Source organism: Miniopterus schreibersii (genome assembly GCF_964146895.1).
Source record: "Miniopterus schreibersii genome assembly, chromosome: 11".
Classification (NCBI taxonomy): Eukaryota; Metazoa; Chordata; class Mammalia; order Chiroptera; family Miniopteridae; genus Miniopterus; species Miniopterus schreibersii.
This window is the reverse complement of record NC_138111.1, coordinates 11,813,594-11,840,828: the sequence shown is the minus strand read 5'-3', so window position 1 is coordinate 11,840,828 and position 27,235 is coordinate 11,813,594. Positions and strand designations below refer to the sequence as shown.

The 27,235-nt window shown below is 46.4% G+C and overlaps 1 protein-coding gene across 1 annotated transcript in view; it reads right to left on the bottom strand.

Moving 5' to 3' along the window:
* The window catches only part of PAPPA (pappalysin 1), a gene marked incomplete at its 5' end in the record, with an annotated part of 212,477 nt that overhangs the window by 112,806 nt on the left and 72,436 nt on the right, over positions 1 to 27,235 (bottom strand). Inside the window, 2 exons of the mRNA XM_081151832.1 lie at positions 2,334 to 2,462; positions 23,095 to 23,593. Coding sequence (XP_081007958.1) covers positions 2,334 to 2,462; positions 23,095 to 23,593 — 628 coding nt within the window. The remainder of the gene's footprint in view (positions 1 to 2,333; positions 2,463 to 23,094; positions 23,594 to 27,235) is intronic.

Sequence of the window (27,235 nt, the reverse complement as noted above, 5' to 3'; positions counted from 1 at the left end):
AAAAAACTTTGTTGTTAAGAATGTCATTTAAATGAATAACAATAGGGGTCAAGTTTTAGATCAGCGAGCAGAATGACACTGTTTGCAGTGTTTTACCAACGCGTCTATATCTGGCCCCAAAGTGGAGAGACTGAGTTAGAGATCAGGTTCCACATCGAGCGAGTTTCCTTTTTTATTCTTTGTGCTAAATTAGAAAATCCCAAATCACAATTATGGGTTTTCAGCAATGACCGCAAGTGTTTCCTGGAGATTCTGGATCCGCTGCTCCGTCCTGGACCCACAATGATGGGGCACTCTCCCCGGAGGCTGCCTTGCGCAGCGGCTCAGAGTTCCACCAGATGCAGGAGCACGGGGGCTGGAAGCTGATGTCTTAGTGTGGGAGAGACGAGTGCAGGGCTTCCCTGGCCCTGATTTTAGTGCCTTCAGTATTGGAAACCGTATCTGTATGTCTGGTTGTTGCATCTGGGCGTGGATCTTAAATACCCCCAATAGCCCATCATCAGTTTCATCCTCTGACACACGAGGAGCTTCATCTTCTATACTTGAAGAGTCCAATTCTTGGCAATCAGGTGGTTTGCACCTTAATTCAACACTTAAGACACCTTACATTAGCTCCTCAATATTAAAATCTTGACAGTTCAGCTTTGAATTCATGGTTGCAGGACTTTTATGACATGAATAGATATCCCTGAGATACACCACGTCAGCAAACCCCTTGAAAATGTACAAAAAAATCATTACTGGCCTTATCAGTGTCAACAAAACGTCACTCCTTATTTCAAAACTTGAACTGGTACCTTTCCTGGAGCCGTTGGTGCACTTCAGTGTGCGCGCTGTGCGGGGAGCAGAATCTTGCTCACAGGAGCGTCTCCTGGCCCCGCAAGTTGAAAAGATGTAACTCACTGGCCCTCTTCAGATCCTACTCACAGCACTCGCCCTTCCCTTCAATGCTAAGTCCCAGGCCCTTGCAGGCCAATAACCCACATGTGTGCGGAGGGCTATTCATGCACAAACGCTTTCCTTGCATAACTGTGTCAATCTTGCCGAGCTCCTAGCGGGTCCTGTCATCCCCATGAGGTGTCCAGTTTACATTACAGCGACAGGATCGTGGTCAGCGCCGCAGTAAACTGCTCTGCCCTCAGCACTGTCATAACGCACTGGAGAAACAGTCCAGCGTGTCCCTTTCGTGTATGGGCCACACCTACGAGCGGGTGCATGGTCCGCACATCAGCGCTCTCGTTCGACTGTGAAATCAACGCTCTTCACCACGCCCCTGCCCCCCAGTCATTGCCATTCCACCTTGCAGATATTATGGGACACCCAGCTGTGCCATTTAATCAAGGAATTTTGCCAGTAGCTTGCTTTGCCATCTCCACGCGTAATGTTTATCATTCGATTTGCCAATAGTTTTAAAAGTCCTAGCAAGAGTGTGACTCGCAACTACGTCAGCGATACGAAACGCAGTTTTAGCAATAAGGAACTTAATTGTGAATGCTCTTTGGTCTCTTCTTCAACTCTAGAGAAAAAACCTGTTCGATTTTGTGCTTGTTCTGGAAGAAAAACTTTAAAAAAAATAAGGCAAAGCTCTTGATGGGCTTCTTGCCCCTGTTTTGTGGTTGCATAACATCTTACCCTGTGGACAAGGGGAAGGAATGGGCTGCTGATCCCATTAAACCCACGTTTTAGATGCCTAGCTTTCTGTTTTCTAATCATACTCTTCCTTTTTGGCTGTTCCTGGGGAATCCTTACATTCACTAATTTGCCTGTCTGTAGTCTGTACCTATCTTCACATTCCGTATTCACTCTGGAGTACTGCTCACTATTCATGGTTTTAGCATTAGAGCGAGTTAGAATATTCTGGTATTTTTATGAGCCTTTCACTCATTTTGTAAATTGTTGATATAATACAACACAATAGAATGACAAATAAATGTGCAATTTTAACAGATGCGACTGGTAACCAGCAAAGAATGTAAAAGTGCTTTGCCCTGGATGCACTGTGACCCGTTAGCTGAATGTCCCTGGGATGGGAAGGACTACTAGGATCCTTGCGGCACACATCCACCCACCAGGAGCAAGAGCATACTGGTAGTCAGTGCGTGATGGTAGCTCTGTTGAAATCATGTTATATTACATACCTGAGAGATAGGTGTGTTCAAAAAATCATCACTGTCTTTCTTCCGAGAGTAGCAAACTGCTGCAAACTGATAGATTGCTGGGGATTGCTGGTGGCTCACTGAAGAGCATCCCAGAAACTCTTCTATTCAGCACCCTGACCCTCTCTTGGCCTAATCAGCACCACCCCTCCCCTTTCTTTAGCGAGAGCTACTTACTTCTGGATAATGCCATCGCCACAGTACCCGCTTCCATGGGTGTATATGGCAGCAGGTGATGGCTCACTCTCCTCGCTTCCAGAAATGGTGATGACCCGGTACTGGTACACGCTGCCAAGCCTCAGGTCCCTGGAAACACACGGAAGACGATTAGCTCGACAGACAGGATGCGGGGAGGGGCGGACAAGGCGGATCCATCCTCTCAAGTACGTTCTAACGGGCTTCTGATTTTTAAAATCACACGCACATTCAGTTATCCGGTAATTTGTATTGTCTCCCCTGTGAAGGCACTCTTCCATTCAAGATGGTTTAGACCAAAATGCATGACAATAGTAACTAGCATCAGTGGACAGATGGCCGTGCATATTACTAACAATGTTATGAAGTTAACTTTTACAATAGCCCTGGTGGGTGAGAATCGGATGGTATGTGGCCTGTAATGAAGATGTGGGAGAATGCCAGCCAGGGAGATAGAAATGGAACAAACAAAGGCGCAGAGGTGGGTAAATGCCACGCCAGACTCGGTGGGTATCCTCTAAGCTGGTCTCACTGTTTTGAGACCTGAGCAGAAACCCCATTTCAGGCCAGTAAGCCCTTTCCTTACAATGCACACCCAGTGACTCTCTCCCTCCTCCCTATGTCTCTCGCTCTTGACCAAAATAATAATAATACTAATAGCAGCATCCATTAACAGAATGTCAGGCCCGGGGCTAAGTACCTTCCTTGTATCTTCTCATTTGAGAATCAAAACCACCTTACAAGTGCACTAGTATTTTCATTTTATTTTGCAGATGAATCTGAGGCATAGAGAGGTGAGGGGTCCTCCTTACAATCACATGCTATTAAACAACATACTGCGTTCTGCTTCTCTAATCCCTAGCTTAGGCCTGTTTTAATAATCCCACCCCCTGCAAGGAGCGATTTCGACTAGGAATTGCCATTCTGGCACTGATTACTGCCGGATTTCCACCTGGCTTCCATTGCATGTCTCCTCTGCTCTCCAGATCTCCTAGTTCAAGGCCTGTTCTGATTACCTCACACTCAACCTTACACCAGATCACCTCCCTCCCTTCGTCAGCCCCTTCCAGGTCCCCACTTGAATTCATCCTGCCACCAAAGGATCCTGGCTGCTGCCAATTATCCTCCGAGGCGTGTGTGTGTGTATTTTTAATTTATTTATTGATTTCCGAGAGAAGGGAGAGAGAGAGAGAGAGAGAGAGAGAGAGAGAGAGAGAAACATCAATGATGAGAGTCACTGATCGGCTGCCTCCTGCACGCCCCCTACTGGGGATGGAGCCCTAAACCCAGGCATGTGCCCTGACCAGGAATCGAAACACGATCTCCTGGGTCGATGCTCAACCACTGAGCCACGCCAGCCGGGCTAAGGCACAGATATATCTATATCGATTCCACATGAACAAATCCCCATCCCCATTTCCTCTTCCACCATGGTCACAGGAAGATGTATTTGTTTCTTTCATTGCCCTCTGCATCAACTATTTACTTATTAGTAACAACAACAAAAAAGTGCCATGGGAAAAAAACACAGAAAATGATAATGAAGAGAATTCCTATCAGATTCCAGAGTATGTTCATAAACAAAGGGGCAATGGCAAAGAATCTCAAGTCCTCCCGCCCACCTGTCCTTTCAGCTGTTGTTGGGCCTGGGGCTGTTTGGATAAGCCAGTACGACCACAGGTGTAGGGGCGATGGGCGGACACTGTCTCCTGACTCTCAACACAACGATCAGCTGGAGTTTATGAGCACCGAAGGACTCGGGCGAGGAACATGCCTTCCCGAGAATGTTGGGCTTATTTCCCAAAAGAAAGTTTGTGTTAGCAGTGCTGGAGGGATGGGCATATCGGGGTAGACCAGAAGGCCCTGGGGTTCCATCAGTGCTGTGGGTGAAAGCTGAGCAGGTGAAATGCGTACGGCTCTTGAGATCCTGCGTGATGACTGAATAACCACCGCCTGCAGACCTCTGGAATGCTAGTTCATTGATATAATTATATACTTTATTTTTTCTTTTAGTTCGTTCAGTATCTTACCCACCTCTACACTAATGAACGTATACGTTTTCGGATTCTCCTCTAAACTGGAATATTGGGGGGGGATTGTTCTTCCCAGGGGCTACATGAAGGCACAGGTGGAGATAACAGGCGTGCTACTGTGTTCATTCATTTTGCACTAAGATATGGAGGCTCGCATTATATTAAACAAATAGAGCCACGTCACGGCGTGAAGCAAACTCTCTTTGGGCGACACCCCGGCCACTGGGGCGCGTGGTCATTCCCCGAAGCCGGCGGAGCTCTGTGAAAGGCGGGAGTGTGGGAACCACTTCCCACCCTGCGCTTTTCACTCTGGGGCGGGCGTCCCAGTGATTTATGGCTGATACTATTTAAGGTGCGGTGATAGTATTTGTCCCCGTGCTCCTGCTCCCTCCTCCCCTCCCCTTCCTCAATAACTACAACCTGGGGCCCGCAAACCTGCTTCTAGCCCGACTTCACCCCTTTCTCCTGAGAGTCGCAGGCCAGCGTTTCTCTGCTCTGAGCCCATCTCACATTAGTCACAGACCTGGCCTCACAGCATTTCCCTACAGGCTGGCTATGAGAACATATATGAAGCAAGTATGTGCCCGCCTGTGACAAACAGTTAATACATATCAACCCATTACTAGTCATTACCGATTCTCATTCATTAGAGCTACGCTGTGCTTTCTGTACTGGAAGGGATAGAGTAACAGATACCTACCTGTAACCTTGGTTAGGTAAACCCACGAAGATGGGGTCACCGTCTCTCCCATGTTTCATAGTGTTATGGAAACTCTACCCCGCCGTTTGGCTAGAACACCCTCAGTGCCTGCCTGAAGCTTGCTTTCTCTCCAGATGACTATGCCAACACCTGAAAGTTCTGGATCCCAGGTTTGCCTTTTCCTTGGGGCAAAATCTGTCTCCCAATAACTTCCACCCACTGTCCTCCTAGCCCACCAGCATCACATGGCACACATGCGACCAGTAGAGAAACCTTAATAACCCTCCTTCCAGCGGCGTGTGCCTGGCTCAGGTGTCATTATCTCCCGGAAGACTGGGGCTATTATCCCAAGTTTTCAGATAGGAAAGGAGAAGCCCAGGTGACTCCCTTCACAGAAAGGGAGGGAAGGGGTAACAGGGTACAGCTTATTAAAAAGATTATGTTTTATCACTGAAGAATGCCTGTGATAAAATGACATTTTCTCCAAAATGAATGCTGAACAAGGACTCTTTTCTCAGGCATCCAGGTAGAATAGAATTTTCCCAGGACCAGCTTAGTGGCTTCTGAAGGCTTTGCTGGAGGTTAGGACCTATTTCATGGTTGGTTTAAAAGTAGGACGTTTATTTCAAGTTGTTCCTTTCAGCTGCTCCCAAAACCATCTGGAAGGTCTTACAGTGTCACTCGAACTCCTTCCCCTCTGTGCCTCCCACATCCAGGCAGACCCTAGCCCCTGTCAGTCCTTCCCACCCACAAGCTTCCACCTCATTCCCTCTGCACCCGGCTGCCTCCAACATCTCAGTCTTGAGGGCTGCAGCCGCCTCTGGCTTGCCCTCCTGCCTCTAGAGCTCCCTTTTCCAGTCCTGCCAACACCACGAGAATTTCTCAGATCCAAAGCCACTCTCCAACCCCAAATCTTCTCATTTAGTGCAGGGATGAGCCAGCCGAAAATCTCCCTGCCGGGACTTTGGAGCCAAACTTTTTTCACTTCATCAGAAGCACGATTAGTTTCATGACTTCTGATTTAAGAAGAAAAGCAAACCTCCATTAGTATTTAATCATTCATTCTTCAAACTGCTTCCCAGGTTAGTTTCAGGTTAGTAGATCATGAATTTAGGAGGTTGTATTTCAGTGTGATGAGACTGGCTTCTGAAAGGTGGGTTGGTTTTGGAGGGTTGCTCTGTGCACCCCTTGTATGACATTAAAAACCGTTTCGAATGTGTAGCTATCGTTTCTGCACAAGTGTCTCAGAGGACACACCTGCCTGAGGGCGGCATTTCTGGCAATCAGAAACAAAAACACTGGTTTTCTTCACCAGTGAGATTGCTCTGTAATCCTCAGAAATGTCCTGTTGATGGGAAAGTCTATCAAATTTGGGGTATGATCGTATGGGAAGATTCAGTTACAGATGATCAAATCTTAAGGATATTCATATACGCACCCTATGACTTAGCTTTTGGCCAAAACTCATACTACTTCAAGTGCTGGTGTGTAGTTAATAAGGCAGGTCAATTAAAACCCATCTGAAACCTGTGAGCAAGTTGATTCACTTCTCTGGCTCTGTTTTTCTACCTTTCCATTAGAATATATGATCCTTGCCCTATACCAATGTAACGATAAAATGAGAAATACGAAATTACAGTAGGAGAAGGGGGGGAGAGCCTCACTGCACCATGGACACACCCCACTTTGCTTCTTCCAGGAACCCCTGTCTGAGCCTCCTGATTGCACCTTATTGGGGGTGTATTGTCTCCATATCACAGCATTCACGTACCACAGAGTTTCTCCAAATAGTCTGTGTAACTCAACTGTGTATATTTTTTTGAAACTCCTTCTTGTGCAATAATAACAGCAATCGTAGTTTCCAGTATTTTCTATGAATAATCTCATTTAATCAAACAACAGTCCCTTGAATGATTTATTATTCTAGGCCATTTCCAATGAAAAAGGTAATACTTAGGAAACTGAAGCTACTGCTCATAGTCACACTGTTTTTGTCATGGGACAGGGACGTGAGTCAGGTCTACCTAACTTCATCCCAAGGCAGTGTTTTCTGGAAGTGGAAGCTGTTATGACCTGAAAAAACACAGCAGAATAGAGGTTAAGAGGCCCAGTTGTGAACCAAGTACAGGGCACATTCTGAGGCCTGCTAGAAAGTTCTGGAAGTCAGCAGAAATGCACATTCTCCTAAACACTACCCCTCTCTGACCATGCATTTCTTTCTCTACATATGAGGTGGGAATCTGGAAGGCTTGTGATGATCAGCTCTGCAATCCATAGTCCTAATTTAACGAGAAAGCATTCCTGCATCTGTCTGTTATGCGCTTTTCCGCAGGCTAGGAGCTGCCTCAGCAGGTAAAATTCTGCACTGAGAATGGGCATAGCTCAGGACCTACCACCCAGATTGTCTAACCTGGGAGACAGGATGTGGGGGACCACGTAGGATGCCTCTGGCTCAGGAAAGCCTGAGTCTTCCAGTTCTGCTTTGGGCTAAACACCAGAGAGGGTAATGCCTGGGCACTCTGTGCACCTGCTTCCAGCCAAGAATGGGGAGAGGGGGAAACAATCACCCTTAGGCCTGAGGTGTGCCAAGGGGCTTGATACATACCATTATTGTTGTTTTCACTAGAAAATCTACCAAGTATACAGAAAGGTACAGAGAACACTGCAACCAATGTCCTACGACTAACTACCCAACTGTGTCAAAGTATAACATTTTGCTCTATTTTCTTTATATATTTTACTTTTGATGTAAAAGAAATTCAATATACTGTTTTGTGTACTTGTTTTCAACCCACCTGTGTGCTCTTTCTGCATCCCATTTCCCTCCCTCCCATGAATATTTTTATACTTTTTGCACATATGCCTTGTTTTACGTATTTTAAATGTGTTAATACTATATCATTACGTAGCTGGCTTTTTAAATTTTTTGCCCAGTATTGTTTTTGAGATCCCATGTATTGATTTGTGTAGATCTAGCTCATAATTTACTGCCCTAAGTATCGTACTGTATGAATATACCACACTTCATTTGATATTCTCCTCTCAGTGGACTCCTAGGTTGTTTCTATTATTATTACTATCATTACTAGGTAATCATTTGGGTTGATTTTCCAATAATGCTACTTTAAATGTTTGTGTTCATGTTCCTTTGTCCATTGAGCAAGAAAGGTCTGAAGGAAAGACATCTAAAGTGGTATCATCAGGTTGAAGGCAATTGTACCTTCGAGTTTATTAGGTGTTGCCAAGATATTTTCCAAAATGGTTGTACTAATTAACATGCCCACCAACAGACTTCCGATTGCTCTAGGTCCTCGCCAGCACTTGATTCTGCCAAACATTTAATTTTTTGCCAATCTGATTAGTATGAAATGATATCTAATTAGTCTTTTATTTTGCCTTTCCCTGGTTATTAACAAGACTGGCTATCACTTCATGTGTCTGTTGACCACACAGGTTTCCGGTTGTGTTCACCATTTACCACTTGTGCCTACTTTACACTGTGTTCTTTCTCTTTATTGATATGTAAGTGTGTTCACATATACTGGGTACTAACCCTGCAATTACAGGTACTGCAAAATACCCCTGCCAACTCCCTGACTCCTATTGTTTTATTTTGTTTATGCTGCTCTGTTGAGTAGAATTTTAAATCATTTCCTTCATGATTTGTGTTTCTCATGTCTTGTTGAATAACTGTTTTTTCACTCTATGGCCGTAAATAGTCTCCTCTATTTCCTTCAAATAGTTTTAAGGTTTTAATTTTCACATGTATGGCTTCAATCACGTACAACGTAGTTTTTAAAACGGTGGGAGTTAGGGTTGTTCCCCCCCCCCCAAATACGGATGAACCATTTGTCCAGCATTATGTCTGGAGTGGTCCATTCTTTCACTGCCAAACTGAAATACTGACCTCACCATACATCCCTCAGGACCCAGACAAGTTTGTTTCTGGCTTATCTTCTTTCATTGGTCTATTTTTTCCTATCATCTTATCCACCGCTGCCTACTTTAATTTCCATAGGTTTTACAAAAGTCCTGATTTACGCTACAAATCTATGAGCGTATTCTACTAATCTATGAAGAGAAAAGAGATCTTTGTCACACTGCATCTTCCCATTTACACACGCAGCTTATTTTTTTATTTATTCAGGTCATCGTTTATGGTTTCAGTAAAGTTTTAAAGCTTTCTTCATAAAACTTGTGATGACATTTTTATAAATGTCAGTACTATTGTAAATGGCAGCTTTAATCTGCTCACGTATCTAGCTATCTGCACACATACACGTACCTGTATATCTGCATTCGTATTATCATATTTGGGGGCTGAGTTTTATAATTTGATATTCTAGTTAGAAGTCCTCACAGACCTTTTTGTTAGTGCTAACAATCTGCTGGCTCTTACCACTGTTTCTATGGGGGCTCTCACAGGTGAGAACAATGGACAGTTTGTTTCTTCTCAATTCTCAGGTTTTTTATTTACGTTTCTTGTCCACTCAGTTACCATGTCTTACGACTCTCCCTTTCTACAAACGGCGTCAATAAAATGTGAGGTGTGGGGCACATACCTGTCTCGTTCTCAGTTTCAGTTTATTTCTGGCCCCAGGTAACATGTTTTTCTGATCCCAGTCATGCATCTGAAAGGCGGACAGCTACCTCAGTTATGTTTTATCTAGAATTTCTGCATAGAAGTTGGTATTGGAGATATTTTTGGATCAGTTAGTCCACCAAGTTGTACATACTATGTTTTAATAGAAACCTGACAGGTAGAAGTCATGTGCATTGTTTAGCTGAGTTCAGGGTAGTTTAGTAACCTGCCCAAGGTCAGGGAGATAATCGTTATAAAGCAGAATTTAAACCATGCTGCTTCACTCTGCAACCACTGACCTTTCCCCATGATATTGAGCTGACTCCTTGGATAAGCACACCCAGTGAGCAATGCGTTCATATCCAACCAAATACAGAATGCTGAAACTACGCGAAGAGAAGCCAAGCTCCCCTCCACAGTCCTAACGTCTCTTAGCAAGCTGCTGCTCCAGCTAAATTCTTCAGAGAACACTTCACTTTTGCTTTAGGCTGAGAGGTACTCTGGCCTCCCACTGAGGGAGGCTGGCTGTAAAGGGCTTGGGATAAAGAGCATAATACGCCCTTGGGGAGGAATTTCTTGAAAGGCAATTCTGACATCACTCTGGATGTCACCAGGAAAATGTGTCAAGAAAAACGGTTATGGTTCTCCCATCCAATTTGGTTGTGTTTTTGGATGAATCAGTTCTCTCTGGACCTCCCTTTCCTTGTGCCATTAAAAAAAATAAAAATAAAAAAATATATATATGGAGTTTCTGATAAGAGTCATCCCAAAGATGAGGAAGATATCGTCAGTCTCACATAGTTCAAGGGCAAACAGGAGGACAAGTCACGTAGAGTATGGTTGTAATACAAGGTAGAGTCTGAAGAGCACTAAGAGAGATGAAGACCGAAGAGAGGTTAGAAGGATGGGAAAGGTTTAGGGAGACATCCAACACCTGGATTAGGTAAATTCCTTCTACAGGTGTCTTTAGCATCCCATACCTCATTACAAAATTTAGCATGCTTCCTTGCAATCAGATGATGAATGCCTGCTCGTCCCTGATGCATGTTAAGTGCTTCAAGGACAGAGAACATGTAAGCCTTTCTTTGCTATATACCTGTGCCTAGCACAGTGCCTGACAGACATAGAATACGTTTCCAACAATATCTGCTGAATGAATTAAAGTCTGAGACAGTGCACATGGGAAAATGTCAAAAGACATAAATTATGCACGTGGTATTCTGAGCAGCGGGAGCGGCACAAAAGAGGACACAGGTGAACCTTTTTAGGTGAAGAAAGTTCATTTAGACTGAACTCCAAGGTGAGATAAAGGAAGTGCTGCAGTTTTCCTAGATGGCCAGTTTAGAGTGGACATAGATGGCAGAAGCCTCTGAGGCAAGATGCTGGGTCCCCGAGTGATGGAGAGCCACTGTAATAAAAGCAGGGGTTGAGCACAATCATTCCTAAGCCCCCCGCCCCGACCCCGTCCAGTTGTAGAAGTCAGAATTAGATGTGCTAACAGCAGCTGACATACTGAACCAGCACCCATGTCTTTAGACAGCCTGGGCTCCCTCCACTCCCATGGGTCCCTCCTTCCAAGCCCCACCACCCAGAGGACAGCAGCACTTTCCACTCCATGTGCCCTTTTATTAAAGCAAAGCTGTGATGCTGAGCTTCTGGTGCCAGGAAAGAATCTTTGTCTGGGAAAATGGACTACTGTCTTGCAATATCCATCTTCTCATTCCTTCTGGTGACTACTGTGAGCTCCAACTCACGGTCAGGAGTAAAGGAATGAAGAAAGAGATGACAGGGACCCGAGCATCCACGGGGCGTTCGGGTCCCTGCAGTGAGAGTAGGGTCCACCCTGCTCGCACACCTAACACAAATCTTCTCTGCACACTGACAATGCTGCCCTCATTCTGTGCAAGGCTCAGGAAGGAACAAATGTATACATGCGACTGATTAATTCCAGCAGCCTTTGACAGGGTTGTCCAAGGATTTGCCCTGGTACCAATTTAAAACACAGTAGCAAATTTAATGAAACTAACAGTTTGCAGCCAAGGCCTTTGTTATTTTGTTTTAATCATCTTTTACCACCAATTGAAATGATTTTCTACTTTCTTGGTGCAATGAAAAAAAAAAAGAAAGAAAAAAAAACAAAACACAACAAGGGAAAGAACGGAGGGACAATGTGGAAATTATAAAAGATCCAGAGCTTCAAATCCTGGGATAAGGGAACACCAGTCCCAAGACTTAACTGGCTGTTTGAGTCCGGCGGAGATTGGAAGGAAAGACGTTCACCAGCTTGGGGGAAACACCACACCTGGATAGCATTAAAGAGAGGAGAGCGGAAAGGATCTACAAGGGACTCTTGTTTTTCCTGAATGCAACCAAAGGCGATGTGTGACAGCTTCCTCAAACACCCCTGCTGGTGATGGACAGGCCTCTTGATTACAGAGCAGGGGCTTGTGACAAACTGACCGGTCGCCAAGGCCTCTGGGGGCCAAAACACCAGATACCGTTGGAGGTAAACAAGGCATGTGGCACAGTGTGAAAATCGAGGCCAAGTGGGGGCCAGCGGGTCCAGTGCGGGGACCCAGTGACAGCTGGTGATTGAGCGGCACTAACTGAACACAGTTGTTGAGACCAGGGGCCAGTGGGGAAAGCAATCTCCTTTCTCCTCCCTGTGGCCTCTCTGGGTGGCCAGCAATTTTATTACTGGCAGAGGGCGAGCCCAACAGCATTTTCGAATTTGGCACCACATCTAAAACCATTTGGGGGCTGGGCTGCTCTTTCTTTTCTCCCCCGACCAGCTCCATGAATGCTCTGGGTTCGGTGAAAGCCGGCGTGCAGTTAGCAAACTCCATTTCCCCTCAAATTTGAAACCCATGTGCACTTGGGGAAAATGTAATCCTTATGTTTCTGATTCATTTACACTTAACTCATCAAAACGCTATTTTGTAAGAGCTATTTGATGTCCACGAAGTCTTCTGGGCTCTTTTGTAAGCTTTGCTTCTTAGAAGCAGGAAGTCACGTTTCTGACGAGAGGGAGAACTTGAACCTAAAAGGTTGAGTTTGTTTTGAAACGAGGGCCCTTGGAGGGTCACGTGGATCCCGAGCTTGGCCAAATGTGTTCTCTCATTTCCTATACCACCCCCCTCACCAGCGCCAGCTGCCATGACGTTACCGATGTCAGCTCTCTGTGATTTCACCCTGAGCTTCCAGCGGAGACTTCTCCGGGATCAGAGGGCCCAACTCCGCTCGGAGTCCCAAGGTCTGGCCAAACGCCAGCATTTGGCGACGTGGGGGAGGGGCGCCTGGATGGGGAATCGGGAAGCTCAGGTTCAATTCCCCGTCCTGCCGTGGGAGGACCCTGTGGCCCTGAGAAAGTGCCCCCGCCCCTCCCGGGCTCAATTCTTTCATTTGTAAGGTATTCAAGTGAACACTTTAGAAATGAAAGGGCTTCAAAGCTCCTTCCAGGTCTGAGAGTTTTTCAGTCTAATTCCTAGAAAGTAGGAGGCCGGAGCACCTCATAATGGTCTCTGCTTAAAGACTCTGAAGACGGAGTTTCTATAGAAGGAGCTCAGCTCAAGAAGGAAACACAAAAATGTAGACTCAGAACTAGATGCATTCAGACATCACTTAGCCCAAGGTTCTCATGGTGGGGCGGGTTCCAGAGCGTGGAGAAGGGGAAGAGATTGCCGCACGTCAGAGAAAGCTAATGGCCAAGGCCAGCCTTCCTGGTGTTTTTGACTAACATCCTTGGATGGAAGTTTCCAAACTTTCCAGTCTATGGGATATTGAAACTGGGGCAAAAAACCCTGTTTCCCACCCTGACAAGAATGTGAGAGGCAGCCTTAGCATGCAAGGGGGACTGGCATTTCTGCGTGAGGCACAGGGAGGTGGTGTCTGGCTTGTGTTAAAGCCCATGAGTGAATGATTAATCCCGGGTAGAAAACAAAGCCCGTACCTTGTAACGTTATAGGCATTAGTGCTACGGAAGATTAACCCCACGATCCCCCGGGGGACCTTTGAGAATCAGTGGATCATGCAAACAGTGGTCTCACGGGCCCTGCCTGCCCACCCCAGTGCACACACACTCGTGCGCACACTCATTCCTGTGCGCACACATGCGCACATTCTCGAGCTCACCTCCGTTGCTCCCGCAGCTCTAGGGCGGGGAGAAATGTTATGGTTTCCAGTGAACCGTAATTGTGTGCCAGCCACTGACTCAGAGGCTGGCCACTGGAAGGCACCTCTGAACTCATTTCCTCCTCTCACCCCAACCCAAACGTGCCTCCACTCCACATTCTGTCTCGGTGATGCCAGTAACACAGGCATCTCCCCCCCACACTCACCTTCCTCCTGCCTCTGCTCAGGCATCAAGTATTTCCGGCCCATTTGTCTTGCTCAGCCCCACCCCTTTCCTTCCAGTCTCAGGGTCACTACCCTAGACCACCGACATCATCTCTTACTTCAGTTTTGGCAACACTGTCTCCCTCCCCTTACCCTTTACAATCTGTGCCTCCATCCCTATATCCACCCAGAGAGCCACACATAGACAAAGAGCTGTCCCAAAACCAAATCTAATCAGGACCCTCTCTTACCTAAGGACATTCGGTGAGTCCCCACCACCCTCGCAGTGAAGGCCAGACCCTTCGGCCTGGCACTCTGGGCCCTCGTCACCGGCCTCCTCTCAACCTCTCTGGTCTCTTTGCTCAGCCACTGTGAGCAAGAAGCCTCGTCTCCCCACCCTGGCTACACCCCCCCGGCCTTAGCTTAGATGCCACCTTCTTCCAGAGGTTCTCACTGACTCTTTAAGATGAGTGTCAGGAGCTCCTAGCCCATGTGCTTCTCTTATGGTAAAACCTTTCTCCCTGTTTTGTTACTATTTGTGTATTTGTCTACTTCTCACATTAATTAGACAAAGCTCCTACCGGGCTGGGACTCCCTTACTGCCTGGGTTACTTACCTTCACTGCCCAGCACAGGGCCTGTTACAAAGACAGTGTTAAATAAATGCCTGTTGAATGAATGGAAGACTCACTTAACATCATAGGGACTAAGCCCTTCACTTTAAGGATCGGGAAACTGAGGCCCGAAGAGCAGAAAAGACCATGTTATAAGAATCTCGTTTGTTCTTTTGGTTCTCCGGTAACTAATCCATATTAGAAGTTAAAAGAAAAGCCTCAAACATAATCTGTATCATCATGAATTTCTGCTACCTAGTGATCTGCCACAGAGTTTACTTACTCTTGCATGCATGCATATTTACCTCTGTGTGTTGGCCATTCCCCACGCCTGGCCTTGCACGCAAGAAGCTGAGGGTAATGTGGCAACTCCTGCCTAGTCCCCACCTCTTGTCAAAATGCCACTGAACAGGAAAACGCACCAGTATGTTCTGAAATTGTCACAAAGGGAGAGCTCGATAAGCCCTAAGAGGGAGATATGCCAGGGGGAGCTCTGAGAGGCCCAGTGGGCCTGAAAAGCTTTCTTTAGAGGGGCCAGGCTCCGAGCCCATGGTCCAGACTTGTTGCCAGTGTGACATGTCACCTGCTCCTTCCACCCTTACCGAATTGGACACAATCAGTGATCTGAACAGAACATCAGCACAGAGACTGTCCTTTGGAGTCAGCTACCTCTCTCTTCATGTCCCAGAAGCAGGACTTGGGCCCACGGACGGAGAGTCACATTCCAAGGACACAGCAAACTTTCACATCAATTCCGAAATTCTGGTCTCCTGATCCAGGAGCCAGCATTTTGGTGGGTTTCCCCTTTTTAATTTTTTCTTTAGTTCAGCGACAGAGATTAAAGTGCAGTGTATCTTTCATTTCTTCTAATCCAGCACTGAACCATAGCAGCTCCGGTTAGTTTAACGGAAAGGGTCCCGTGTGTGTGTCTGTGTGTGTGCCTGTGTTTGCCTTTCACACATACTCTCCAGCCTGGCCCTGGCCAAGAACAAGCCTAATGAAAACCAAACAACAGAAAGAATCATAAACATTTAAATCTTCATAGTTCCCCGGACTCCATCATGTTCTCCCAAGTCTATTGTGTCAGTAGTTTTCCAGGGCACCCCTTGCGAGACTGTATGGGCAGGAGTCATCACCCACTTTTTCCAAGGGAAGGAGCTGAGGTTCAAACCATAGAAGGGATTTTGGTCAGGCTCCCACAGCAAGGCAGTCGTGTGACAGCCGGGGAATCCCATCTCCTGATGCAGAATTCAGCTTCTCTAAAGTAAACGCCTGAGGTTTCTGTTTCAGCAGACACGACACAAACCCACCAAGACCTGTCCTAAGGGTGCCCATCATCTCCAAGCACAGACTGGATGGATTCTGTCCACTCGTCTTGCCGATGCCCAGTGTGAGATAGATTCCTCCATCTTTCCCACATCTGTAATTACTCTGACAGCTGTTATTTCCCTTCTCTTTCCTATTCACTTGCTTGTTTTCTAAAAAATCAGGAATTGGAGCTACACAACCAAGTCCACTCCAACCTACCTACCTGGCCCCAGGGCGAACAGCAAAAGAACAAAGTAGGTGACTCCAGGGCACACTGCAACCTGATCTCACTAACTCACTGTCACCCAAAGAAAGTCTTGGAAAACCTTCTGATCAAATACTACACTAAAATCTATTCCTCCATTTCAGGAAATCGCCCTCCCCTCATTCCAAATTCTCAAACCAGAAACGGGAGTCACTGGACAGCTCCGCCTTAAAACCCTTGCATCCAACACATCGCCAAGTCCTACTGAGTTCACCTTTGAAACATAGCTCCAATTCACCCGCTTCCCTATGCCAATAACCATAACCTCTGGTTTGGACTTGAGCTACAACCCTATAGGGACTGTATCCATCTTCCTCAGTCCTTTCCTCACAGGGAACCTGGGGCAATTTTATAAAAACACAAATCTGACTGGTTTCGTTCTCCACTTCCCAACAAATAAATCCGAACTCCATAAGAAGGGCCATCCCCCCTTCCTTTAAGGGAGGATTATATTCTTATAACAATAATCTTTAGTTTGTAATTATATTTTTATGTGAGATATTTTTCAGTTCAGCTTTCCTATCCAATTATAAGATTCATGATTACAGCGCCAGCATTGAGATGGACGGGTCATAAGGACTTGTTATTGAATGAATGAATGAATGAATGAATGAATGAATGAACTTTTCAACTGATGGAGCCTCAGGTCCATCAGTTCACTTCAGTGGGTCTTATTCAACATCTGTGGAAGAGACACTGTAACGACCACTTGCTGTAAAGTTCAGCGGTGCATCAGACTGATACACAGACATTTTTCAGATAAGCAATTCCAGTGGTGCCAGCATCAAATGGATGCTTCACACTTTCAAAATCGAGAAGGTACTTGGAGACAGTCAGCACTTCTATGGCTGCTGCTGAATCCGGAGATCTGTTGATTTTGCTAAACCCTCATGTTCTCGGAACCCGTATTTCATTCTGAGAGGTACTTGGCCTCAGACTGATGAGAGGGAGTCAGAGGTGGATGATGCCTGGCTTCCAGAAATAGAGTCAGATTGTGCTGACTCTGTACCCTGCTAGCTTGGGCCAGGAACAGAGGTATTCGCTCTGGGCTGGAGAAACGGCTCTCACTCCTGATGCTGCTCCTCTGTCCTGGTGGGCAGGGCATCAGCACAGAGGCTAGACTATGTTGGGGAGGCCTGGGAGAAGGCCCTGCTCAGCTCAGGAGGAGGTCGACCCTGGAGGATACATCTCAGCAACAGGCTACTGGAAACCACACTGGTCTGACTATGTGCACACTTCATCAGGACTCTTCCTTGTCTAATCAAATGTTCAATAAACAAATGAAAAATGTGTTACTTTATCTTTTGCGTGTTCATTCCATTGCTTCTTGAAAACCATAAGAGCTAATTTTGACATTGACGTTCTGCATCCACTGAGATGCCACATCCCCCTTTGACTGTCATCACAGCAATGACTGGCTATGCTGTACAGTGTGCCAGACACACCCTTTGGGGTCAGGCAAGAAGATGTCTAACTGGACTCCAGCATCTATTAACTGTGGGACCTTAGTGAATGGTATCTCTTTGAGTCTCAGTTCCCCCATCTAAAAAGGCACACTGATACCTACACCTGATTGGTAGGCTTGTAAAAGATACCAAGCATAGATGAAATATCTACTACATGGTACCTTATTATTAGTAGTGACATTAGTACTACTAGTAGTGGATGTTACTAGCATATGGGAGGGTGGTTAACAAGATGACTAACTTCAGCTCCCAACCAAGGGCAGAAACCAGGTTAGTTTTGTCACCCATTTTGTATTTAGAATGTCACTGAGAGCATGCTAATTAGCATTTGATAAATGTACTAATGCATAAATGATTACTCAGAGTAACTTCATAGATGATAGCACCCTCTGGACTACCGGCTTCACCCTAGAGTCCAATAACATTGATGGATATGCAAAAAAGGTGGACATTAAAATCCCAACTTAACAAATGGCAAAACTGGGGCATCAGGAGATTAACAACCAACCATAAGTGAAAGATATCATTAGCAAGTTGCAGAAGAGAAAATGTGAATAGCTGGTAAATAACTGAAAGACACTCACTCAAGATGTTCAATCATAAGAACATCAAAGAGAAGTCCTGTTTTACCTGCCAAATGGCCAAAGACAAAGCACTTCATTTTGTCAAGTAGTAGTGGCAACGTAGAACATGGGACCCACCAGCCACTGCTGTTGGGATGTGAGCTAGTTCACTCTCTCAGGATGCCACAGGCTAGGTATCCACTGAAAGGAAAAAGGCCCATAGTTTATAACCCAGCAGTTCTATCTCTCAGTATCAGCCTGGAGAGATGCTCACATGTGCCCACAAGGAGGTTAATACAAGAGTGCTCACTGAAGCATTTGTTTGTAATAGAAAAATGTGTGAAACACCTATTGCCCAGCATTAGGAGTATAACTATTCCTACTATGGAATACTATACAGCCATTAAAAAGAATGAAGTAGATTTAAGAACCAAAGTGATTGACAACCCAGATCACTACATTTCCCCTCCTCAAAACCCTACTTTTGTTTGCACTTGAACATGCACTTTTGCTATGAAATATAGTATGTTGGTTCATTCATTAATTTATGCATTCATTCATTCACCAATGTTTCCTGAGAGCTCACTTGGTTTCAACCATCAGTACTGTCCCTAGTCCCTTCAAAGATCAACTCTTACTCATCTTTCAGGTCTCAGTGTGTACAGAACTTCATCTAAGAAACCTCCTTAACTACCTCAAACTGGGTTAGATACTCTTCCTAAGTTTCCCTGTACTCCTCACACAATAGCATCTTTCACGCTGCAGTATAATCACTGGATTCCTTACCTATTTCCCCCTTTAAACTGCGTGCCCACGAGGCCAGAGATCTCTATCCTAGTTCCATGGTGATCCTAGACACTCGTAAATATCTGCTGAATGAACTGATGATGAATGGACGGGCAGATCAATAGATAAATAATGACGGAGCTGCTATTCACTCTTCCTGGTTTGCTTTACACCTCACTTACTCTAAGCCAAAGAGAAAAAAGCCAAAAGAGAAAAAAAAGGCTTAGCTTTGTCAAGCCTTCACTCTTGGGGAAATCTGAAGATTCCATACAGACCCAAGTCAAGCTGACAGTCCAGCTGAGAAACAGAAGCCTTCCTGCCCTTTCTTCCCAGCCACAGGCATAAAGAACTGGCCGTGCAACCCGTGTTGCTGGGCCGCAAGTCCGGGTCCCAGGAACTGACCGTGGGCTAGAGGCCTGTGTGCTCTAAGCCTGTCTCCTCCTTGCTGAATCTTGAACTTTAGCCAGCATGGATGCATGTCTGCCTTGCACTGCGACAGCAGGAGGCGCCGTGCTTGAGAAGGTGGGATTTGTAATCAGACCTGGCTCAGCCATCCCCAGCTATGGTAGGTGGGACGAGTGCATTTTCTGAGCTCTAGCCTTTTCTCTGAGCTTCCCCTGCCTCATCAATATTTGTAAGGCACTTAAAACAGTGTTCAGTAAGTAGTAGTTATTATTATTATCATGGTTATTGTCCACACACTACACATTTCACTGGGGCATCCAGAACCAGGGATGAGAGAGAGAGAGAGAGAGAGAGAGAGAGAGAGAGAGAATGAATCACCTGTCACCTAAGAACAACATCGATCCACATAGAATTTCGTAACATGTTTTCCCCTCATTTTACACACAGGGAAATTGAAGTCTAAATAAGTGACGCAATATGTCTAATGTCACATGTGAATTAGTAGCAGAGTTGGCACCGGTCCCCCTTTTCCTCTGCTAGTGTCACTTCTCATTCAACGAAGGGGTTTCCACTTAAGGGAGACGTTCCGAATTTCTCCCCTGTCCCGGCCAAAAGTCATCAGTCTACTGCAAGAGTCTATGGGGCGAGCACAGAAGCCCTTCCCTTCATCAATGTCATACCTTGGGAAACTATCTCCAGGGCAGATAACGGAAAGAATAAATATTTTTGCTGAGAGAAAAAAATGAAGACAAAGGTCAAAGGGGATCATGTAATGGGTTGAGTTAGGGAAGGAAAAAAAAAAGCATTTTTTTTCTCTCTCCTCTTTTTCTCCAAAACAGTCTTTATATAGAACTTGTATATGAGCCAATTTATTTGATATGGAAAAAATGTGAAAGCAGCCAAATACACACACACGGAGACACACAGAGGTATTTGTGTTGGAGTTCGGAACTTGAATTACTAAGAGATAAAGGCGTTGAAGTGGTAGGATGACTTGGAATGATGTTTTACTTAGTTCAGAGTCTCTGAGAACATTCAGATCAGGCAGCCCAGCCTGGGTCTCTAACAAATTCCATGGGGCTCAAGAAAGCAAAGAGAAAGGCCAGCCAATGCCGCAGGTTAGCCCCTGTGCTTGCCACAGAGCAGGGACTAAAGAAATATTGACGGAGTGAATGAAAGAACAAATAGTGCACAAGAGCGTGGACCTGGAGAGTGGTGGTTCTAGAAGCACATGGGCACAGGACTAGGCATTTTAGTCAGTAATTAAGGTCTTTAGCACTAACGTGTGAGTGTTTATAGGGAAGGGGCCGGGTCTGAGTCATCCCTCCAATCTCCAGCTCCCAGGACAGACTCTGGCACAAAGAATGTTCTCAATGCATAGCTGTAAACCCAATGAGTAGCTGTATGAGTGAAAGAGACCTTGCAGATTCCTGGGCCTTAGAGATCATTTAGAGCACTGGTATCAAACTTTAACCAGAATCGGAGTCACCTGAAAAAGCCAGGGACTCAGAGTTTCTGCTTCAGTCATCTGGGCTGGAGCCTCAGGACCTGGCCTTTCTACGCACCCACTTGATGTTGATGCCGCTGGTCGGGGGCCACACTTTGAGAACCTGATTTTTCAGCACTGTGGTTCTTAAACTTGGCTGCACATTATAATTACCTGGTGAGATTTTAAGAGTCCGATGGTCAGGCCTTATCCTTACCAGTTAAATCAATACCTGGGAGGGGAAGGAAGGGTTGAGAGGGTATGCAAGTGAGGAGCAGGCAACTTAGAAATGTCCCCAGTTTTCACGTTGTGCAACAGAGTTTGAGAACCACTAAGCGAGTGCGACCTCCGTCTTGTAGAGGAGGCCTCTGGAGATCAGAAAGGGTAGGTGATGAGCCTAAGATCACACAGCAAGATTGGGACTTGGCTGAAAAGAGTACTTTTGCTCTTCAATTTAATTTCCACCATTCTCTACTTATCAACCAGTGTCAGCTCTCACAGGCTCATAACTTGAGTTAAAAAAAAAAAAGCTGTGTTTAAACTGAGGTTTTTAAGACATCTACTCTTTATTACCTCCATGGTTTTATAAAGAAATTTTAAGTGGATGCATATTTATGGAACTTTACTACCCTAGACAAGTTAGCAGATGGAAGAGACAGGGTTATGGAATATTTTGAAGGCAGGACAATTCTTTAAGTTTCAAGTCCACAAACCAAGTGCTCCCTCTGAGTTCTTAAACAGATGTTCTTCATCTCCGAGGCAATGAATGGGCCAGATCTGCTTGTGATGAGCACGTTAATTGCTGGCATGTAAAAGGAAGTGCTGGGAAAGTGTTTGAAAGTGGTCCTGTCTCTTAAAAAGATTAAAAGTTTCCTCCAGAACTTGGTTTCTATTAATGATTGGCTTAGTAAATATTTTCAAGTAGACAGGGCACAGATTGCGTCTTATATCATCTTAGAATCAAAGAAAGAGCTACAAAAGGCCCATAGAAACCATGGGCTTCAACATTTTCATCACACAGAGAGGAAATTGAGGCTCAAGGAGATTGGCTGATTTATCTAACATTAGTAAGTGGACTGGCTGGAAGGAAACAGGGGGCCTCTGACTCCTGAGCTACTGTTCCTTCCAAGGTTCAAAGCATTCCCTACCAATATCCATGGCACGTGATAAATGATCCACAAATGTGTGGTGATGGACTTCAGAGTCTTGGTACCCAAATTAGATGGCCAAGGCTCCCTCACATGTTAGGTTAAAGCAGAAGCCGGAGTCGCATCGTTAACTGAACACTGGTTAAGTGCCTTGGCTTAGGTGTCAAGGTGGAATCCCGATCCTGATCTCACCGCTTCCCAACTGTGTGATCTTGGGCACGTGACTCCGCATCTCTAAGCTGCGTTTTCTTGTTTATAAAATGAGAAAGATAATAGGCCTGTGGATGCAGAGAGGATGCAGTAAGTAAACGATGTAAAGACCGTAGCCCACTGTCGGGCATATGGGCAAAGCACTGATGGCTTCCTCAGGATGTGGCCTCTCTCATAAAATATAAATCCTGAGGATGATTGAGGAGGGTGTACTGGAGGGGTGGTTTGAGAAATATATATGAGGAGAAACACTGCATCCTATAAAGGCACTGGCTATCCAAAAGAATCACGAAGACCTAGATCCGCAGGGGCCCGTGAGGATCCAACAGGTTTGAACACATGCTCCATTTCCAAAATAAAAATAAACCAAGGACCATAATTGGCGATGTTCCCCTCCCAGAGAAATTCTCATGCAAACACCCAGGAACGTGGTCAACTCCCAGCCAACCTGCTATAACTTCGCCTTCTCCTCACCCACGGAGGAGCAATCAGGATGCATGAATCTTCTCCAATTTAACATAAAAAAGAAACCGCTAGCAAACTCTGCTTGTTCTAGTTTCGTTAGTAATCAATGACTTCTTCACTGCTGATCCTCAGCCAACTGTCGCGAAAACTGTGTGTCAGAAAGGTTGTGGTGCTCAGAGTCACACAGCAGAGCTATCACCCAAATCCAAGCCGCCAGGTTCCTTGCCCATTGTATTTCCCACCATATCAACTCGGCCTTGTTAAGACAACTCTACACACGATGCCACGTTATAAAGCCCTAGAGGGGAGCCTGACTCTCCTTTCGTCCCTCCACAGCGCACCCACTTGGTTCTCTCCTTATCAGGAAAGCACACTTACATGTCTGTGAATCTTCTATGGAGATGCAGGGTGGAGGCCACGTCCGCCTGGAGGGGAGGGTCCCGGACCACCTTGTACTGCAGGGGCTTACACTCTAGGCAGAGGGGGCTGTCTGCCACGGACGTCAGCATGGCGGCATCGATCTCCAGGTGCTCATCCAGCGTGTAGATCTGAATGCCACACACCTCCTCGCCCACGCCCCGGAGTTTGATGGTCAGTGGAACATCGCAGAAGACGTTCTGAGGGCCCAGGGAGATGTTCTTCCCCGTGGTAGTCAATAGTTTGATGTCGTTGACAGCCCCACTGGAGTCCCAGTCAGTGGAGACAAAGGTGACCCAGATCGTCAGAGACTCAGGGACCAGAGGGTAGCGGAATTCCAGTTCAAGGTAGCAGCCTTGGGGCTCAGGGCAGGCCGGAGGGACCGTGTGTGGGTTGACAGCTGAATTCGGGCTCCAGGTGCGGACGCTGGACTTACAGGGCTGTTCGACATCTGGGTGACCTGTGGGGAAGAGATGAGGCTATGAGTTTCTGAAAGATTTTCAGTCTGATCCTCGGAGTTTCTTGCAGACCTTAAGGGAGGTTGGCCTCACTAGAAACTCAGACAGCAGGGAAGAAGGAAGGGAAGACTCTCAGCATTTCGGTGAATCCGCTGTCCGCATAGCACCCAGCTCACCCCCACCACTGCAGTGGAGCTCTTAAGTGAATTACCAGACATTTGGTCGAGACTATTTTTAAGTGTCTTACTATTGAATTAATGCCCAAAGTTCCCTTCCTTGACTCCCATTTGTAGGCTTTGCGACTACGATGGAAAGAAGAGAAGGACAACCACTTGTCAGACACCTACTAGGACCCATAAACTTTTCTAATTCTTGTAAGGACTCATTTCAGAGGTGGGGAGATATGGAGGAAATGGGCCAAGCCTCACAGGTTGACGTGTCAAGGTCAGCATTAGAAGCCGGTGTTGTCTCTTGTGGAAGCTGAAGTTCATTTTCACTACTGGATGCAGGGGCCACTCAGATAAACTAGAATTCCCATGATGTCACCTGTGGTGCAACCTGCTTGGAATGACAGAAGGGCCAGAAACCTTCAGCAAAGAGGAGATAGCTTCTGCCCCTGGGGCTGAGGACTCCGGGAGGAAACTGTCTAGAACCATGAATGACAGAGCTGGAAGGCCGCCCTGGGGCCACCTTACCGCTCCTCCTGCCCTTCACTAATGAGGCCATTCCACGCCACTGAGCTCCCCTGACTCGGGCCAGCCTGACTCGGGAAGGGGAGGGCTGGGGGAGGAGGGGGAGGAGGAGGGAGGGAATTTTCTGCTCTTTCCTCCTGGAGACAATGCCTCATCCCCACTGATGTCAGACCGCAGCGACTTCTGAATTCTTCTCGGCTGAGATCACTAGTCCTGGACCCTCACAGAGCTCTCCTCCACGCAGCTGAGAAGAGCAGTCAGGACTCAACGCGGTGACTGGCTCTCATTTGTTTCAGAGAGTCGAGCAAGAGACGCAGAGCCGACGGTGAGGGTAGGACGGAGGACCTTACGCTGTGCTACCTGCCACCGCCACCCCTCCTCCCGGGCATCAGCGGTTGGTGGAGAATGGGGGTCTGGGCATTTCTGAAGCAAAAGGAAAAGCAGTATTTGTCAGGAAAGGCTCCGTGATGCTGTTACAGCAAAACAGAATCGCCGCCATATGAAAACCTGAAAGTCATCTGGGGTGGAAAACCTGTTCCGGCGACGGTTGTAAACGCCTCCCATCTCCCTGCCTCTTGCCACCAAGGGAGAGGAGAGAAAACACCAAGCGGAGATAGAGAAGAGAAGAAATAGGGGGACAGGCAAAATCCAGAGAGGCCTTTTAGATATAACACATCAGAACAAGGAGAGATGCACAGGGCTCCAAGGCTCCCTCGGCCCCTCCGCGTTGGCTCATTCACCTACTGCAGCAAAGGCCGGCTGGCAGCGATCGGTAATGTAAGTCCAAGGCACTCCCCACCTGAGCCGAAGCCTTCCTTGCCATCTCCTCTCCATCCCGCTGAGTTCCTGATCCTCTAACTGTGGGTTGTTGGCATATATGTATCGCTTACTCATTCAGTAAGCTTTATTGAGGGTAACATTTCAATACATATGAAGCACATTCCACAGCCATTAATTAATTCACCTGCTCGTCAGCAAATCCTGCAGGATCATGATCATTTTTGTCTCTATTCTGCAGCTCTGTTACACTCAATACCATACAGTCTTTGCTTAATACAGAGCCTGGACCAAGGGCAGTGAACATCGTGGATTCTCAGTACGTATATGTTAAATGGAGACCCTTCTGTCCTGGTAATGTGAAGTTAGGAGAGAAGGGGACGCCCCATGGTGCCCCATGGAGCCTGCTGCGGGATGTGAGCGCCCGGGGAACATTCCACGCCCTCCAGGGGCCTTCTTCTGGAATCGGCAAGGGACCGAGCAATCTCTCTCCCTTCCTTGGAGAAACTGTCTGCGGTGGGAAGCCACAGGAGGGCAAAGATGACACATCTGTTTGGCTCAGGCTTTCTGCCTGGTTTCTTGTTAATCAAAAGAGGGGCCAAAAGCTTTCAAAAGGACAGGAAGGTGAGCCTGGTCACTGTGCTCAAGTAAGTAAACAGGAATACAAATCTTAGCAAGCTTTGTGCTTGTCTGGTTATCTGACACAAACTTTTAGATGTCAAAAAAGAGCCTCAAGCGTCCCTGAGTCCAACCCATCACGAAGCAGCGATCCCTTCGATGGTACCAGGCTCCATGGATTGGCCATCCTCTACGTGCCAGGCGTGGCGCCAGGCACGTTACACGCCTCAGCTCTTTTCATCCCAGCAATAAGTTTATGATGCAGGTCTTATGAAACTCGTTTTAAAGAAGAGGAAACTGAGACTCCGATGGTTAAGTAATTCCCCGAGGGGAGGAGACTATTATGTGACACTGTTGGTGCAGGCAGCACGCCAGGCCCCGGCGCCCGGAAGCTGGGTTAAAATATCCGCTCTCCAGCTTCCCACTGTGTCGCCTCCTGTAAATCGCCGTACAGGGTTGCTGTAAAACTCAAATGGGATGAAATATTTAATAGATGCTCGTGTCTGTATTAGCTCTGTTCTCAAAAGTAAGGGGGAGTTAAGGAAAAGCCTGCGAGGGGCGGTGGCATTCCAAACCAAGAGAACAGCGGATAGAGAATGTGCGTTCAGACGACTGCGGTTTTGAAAGCAACGGGAGGGCAGCAGGTGATCAGGCTGCAAAGAAAGTAGAACCCGGGTGACGAAGGGTCTTGTGTGTCCCTGTAAGGGAGCTGGACTTCATATCGAGAGAGGTGGGGAGCTACTGGAGAATTTTAATCAAGCAAGTGAAAGCCGTCTTTTAGAAAAATCATTGTTTAGAGACACAAATACTTTTTATCCATTTGTTTGTCTATCCATCCATCCATCCATCCATCCATCCATCCATCCATCCATCCATCCATCCATGCATTCAAAGAATACTTATTGAGTGCCTCGTTTGTGTCAGGGTTGGCTAGTCCCAGAGAAAACAGAGGTTTCTAAAGACACAGTCTCTGCCCTCATGGGGCTTCTAGTCTAGCGACCAGCTAGGAGGCATCTGTGCTAATGCAGACAGTGAATGCACAGCTGTGCCTTGGAGAAAGCGACATCACAGCAGATGAGGAGCAATCCGAGCCCTACGGAGAACATCACACAGATGGGAAATTGATTGCACGTGTGGTGGCAGGGCAGGAGAAAGGCCGAGACAGGAGAGAAACTGAGGACTGGAGAAAGGAAGGGGGGGGAGGCAGGAGTGGGGGGAGAGAGGGAAGAAGGGAGGGGGAGGGAAAAACGCAAAGGTACTGTTACTTCATTATTAATACACATCCTTTTACATGTACGGTGACTAAAGGAAAGCTCACATGTTTATATAAGCTGCCCACTAGAAACGAGGCCAAGTGTGTGTGTAAAATATATTTATACATACTTATGCTGATTTAAATTTACATTTATGAAGATCTATACAGACATCTATTCTATATTTATGTGCATATACACTGCAGCTGTTGACACAAATACAGTTATAAAAACTTGGAGCCAAGTTTTTTCCAGATGAAAACTTCAGTGCACCTGAAATATTCTAGGCAGAAAATGGGGGAGA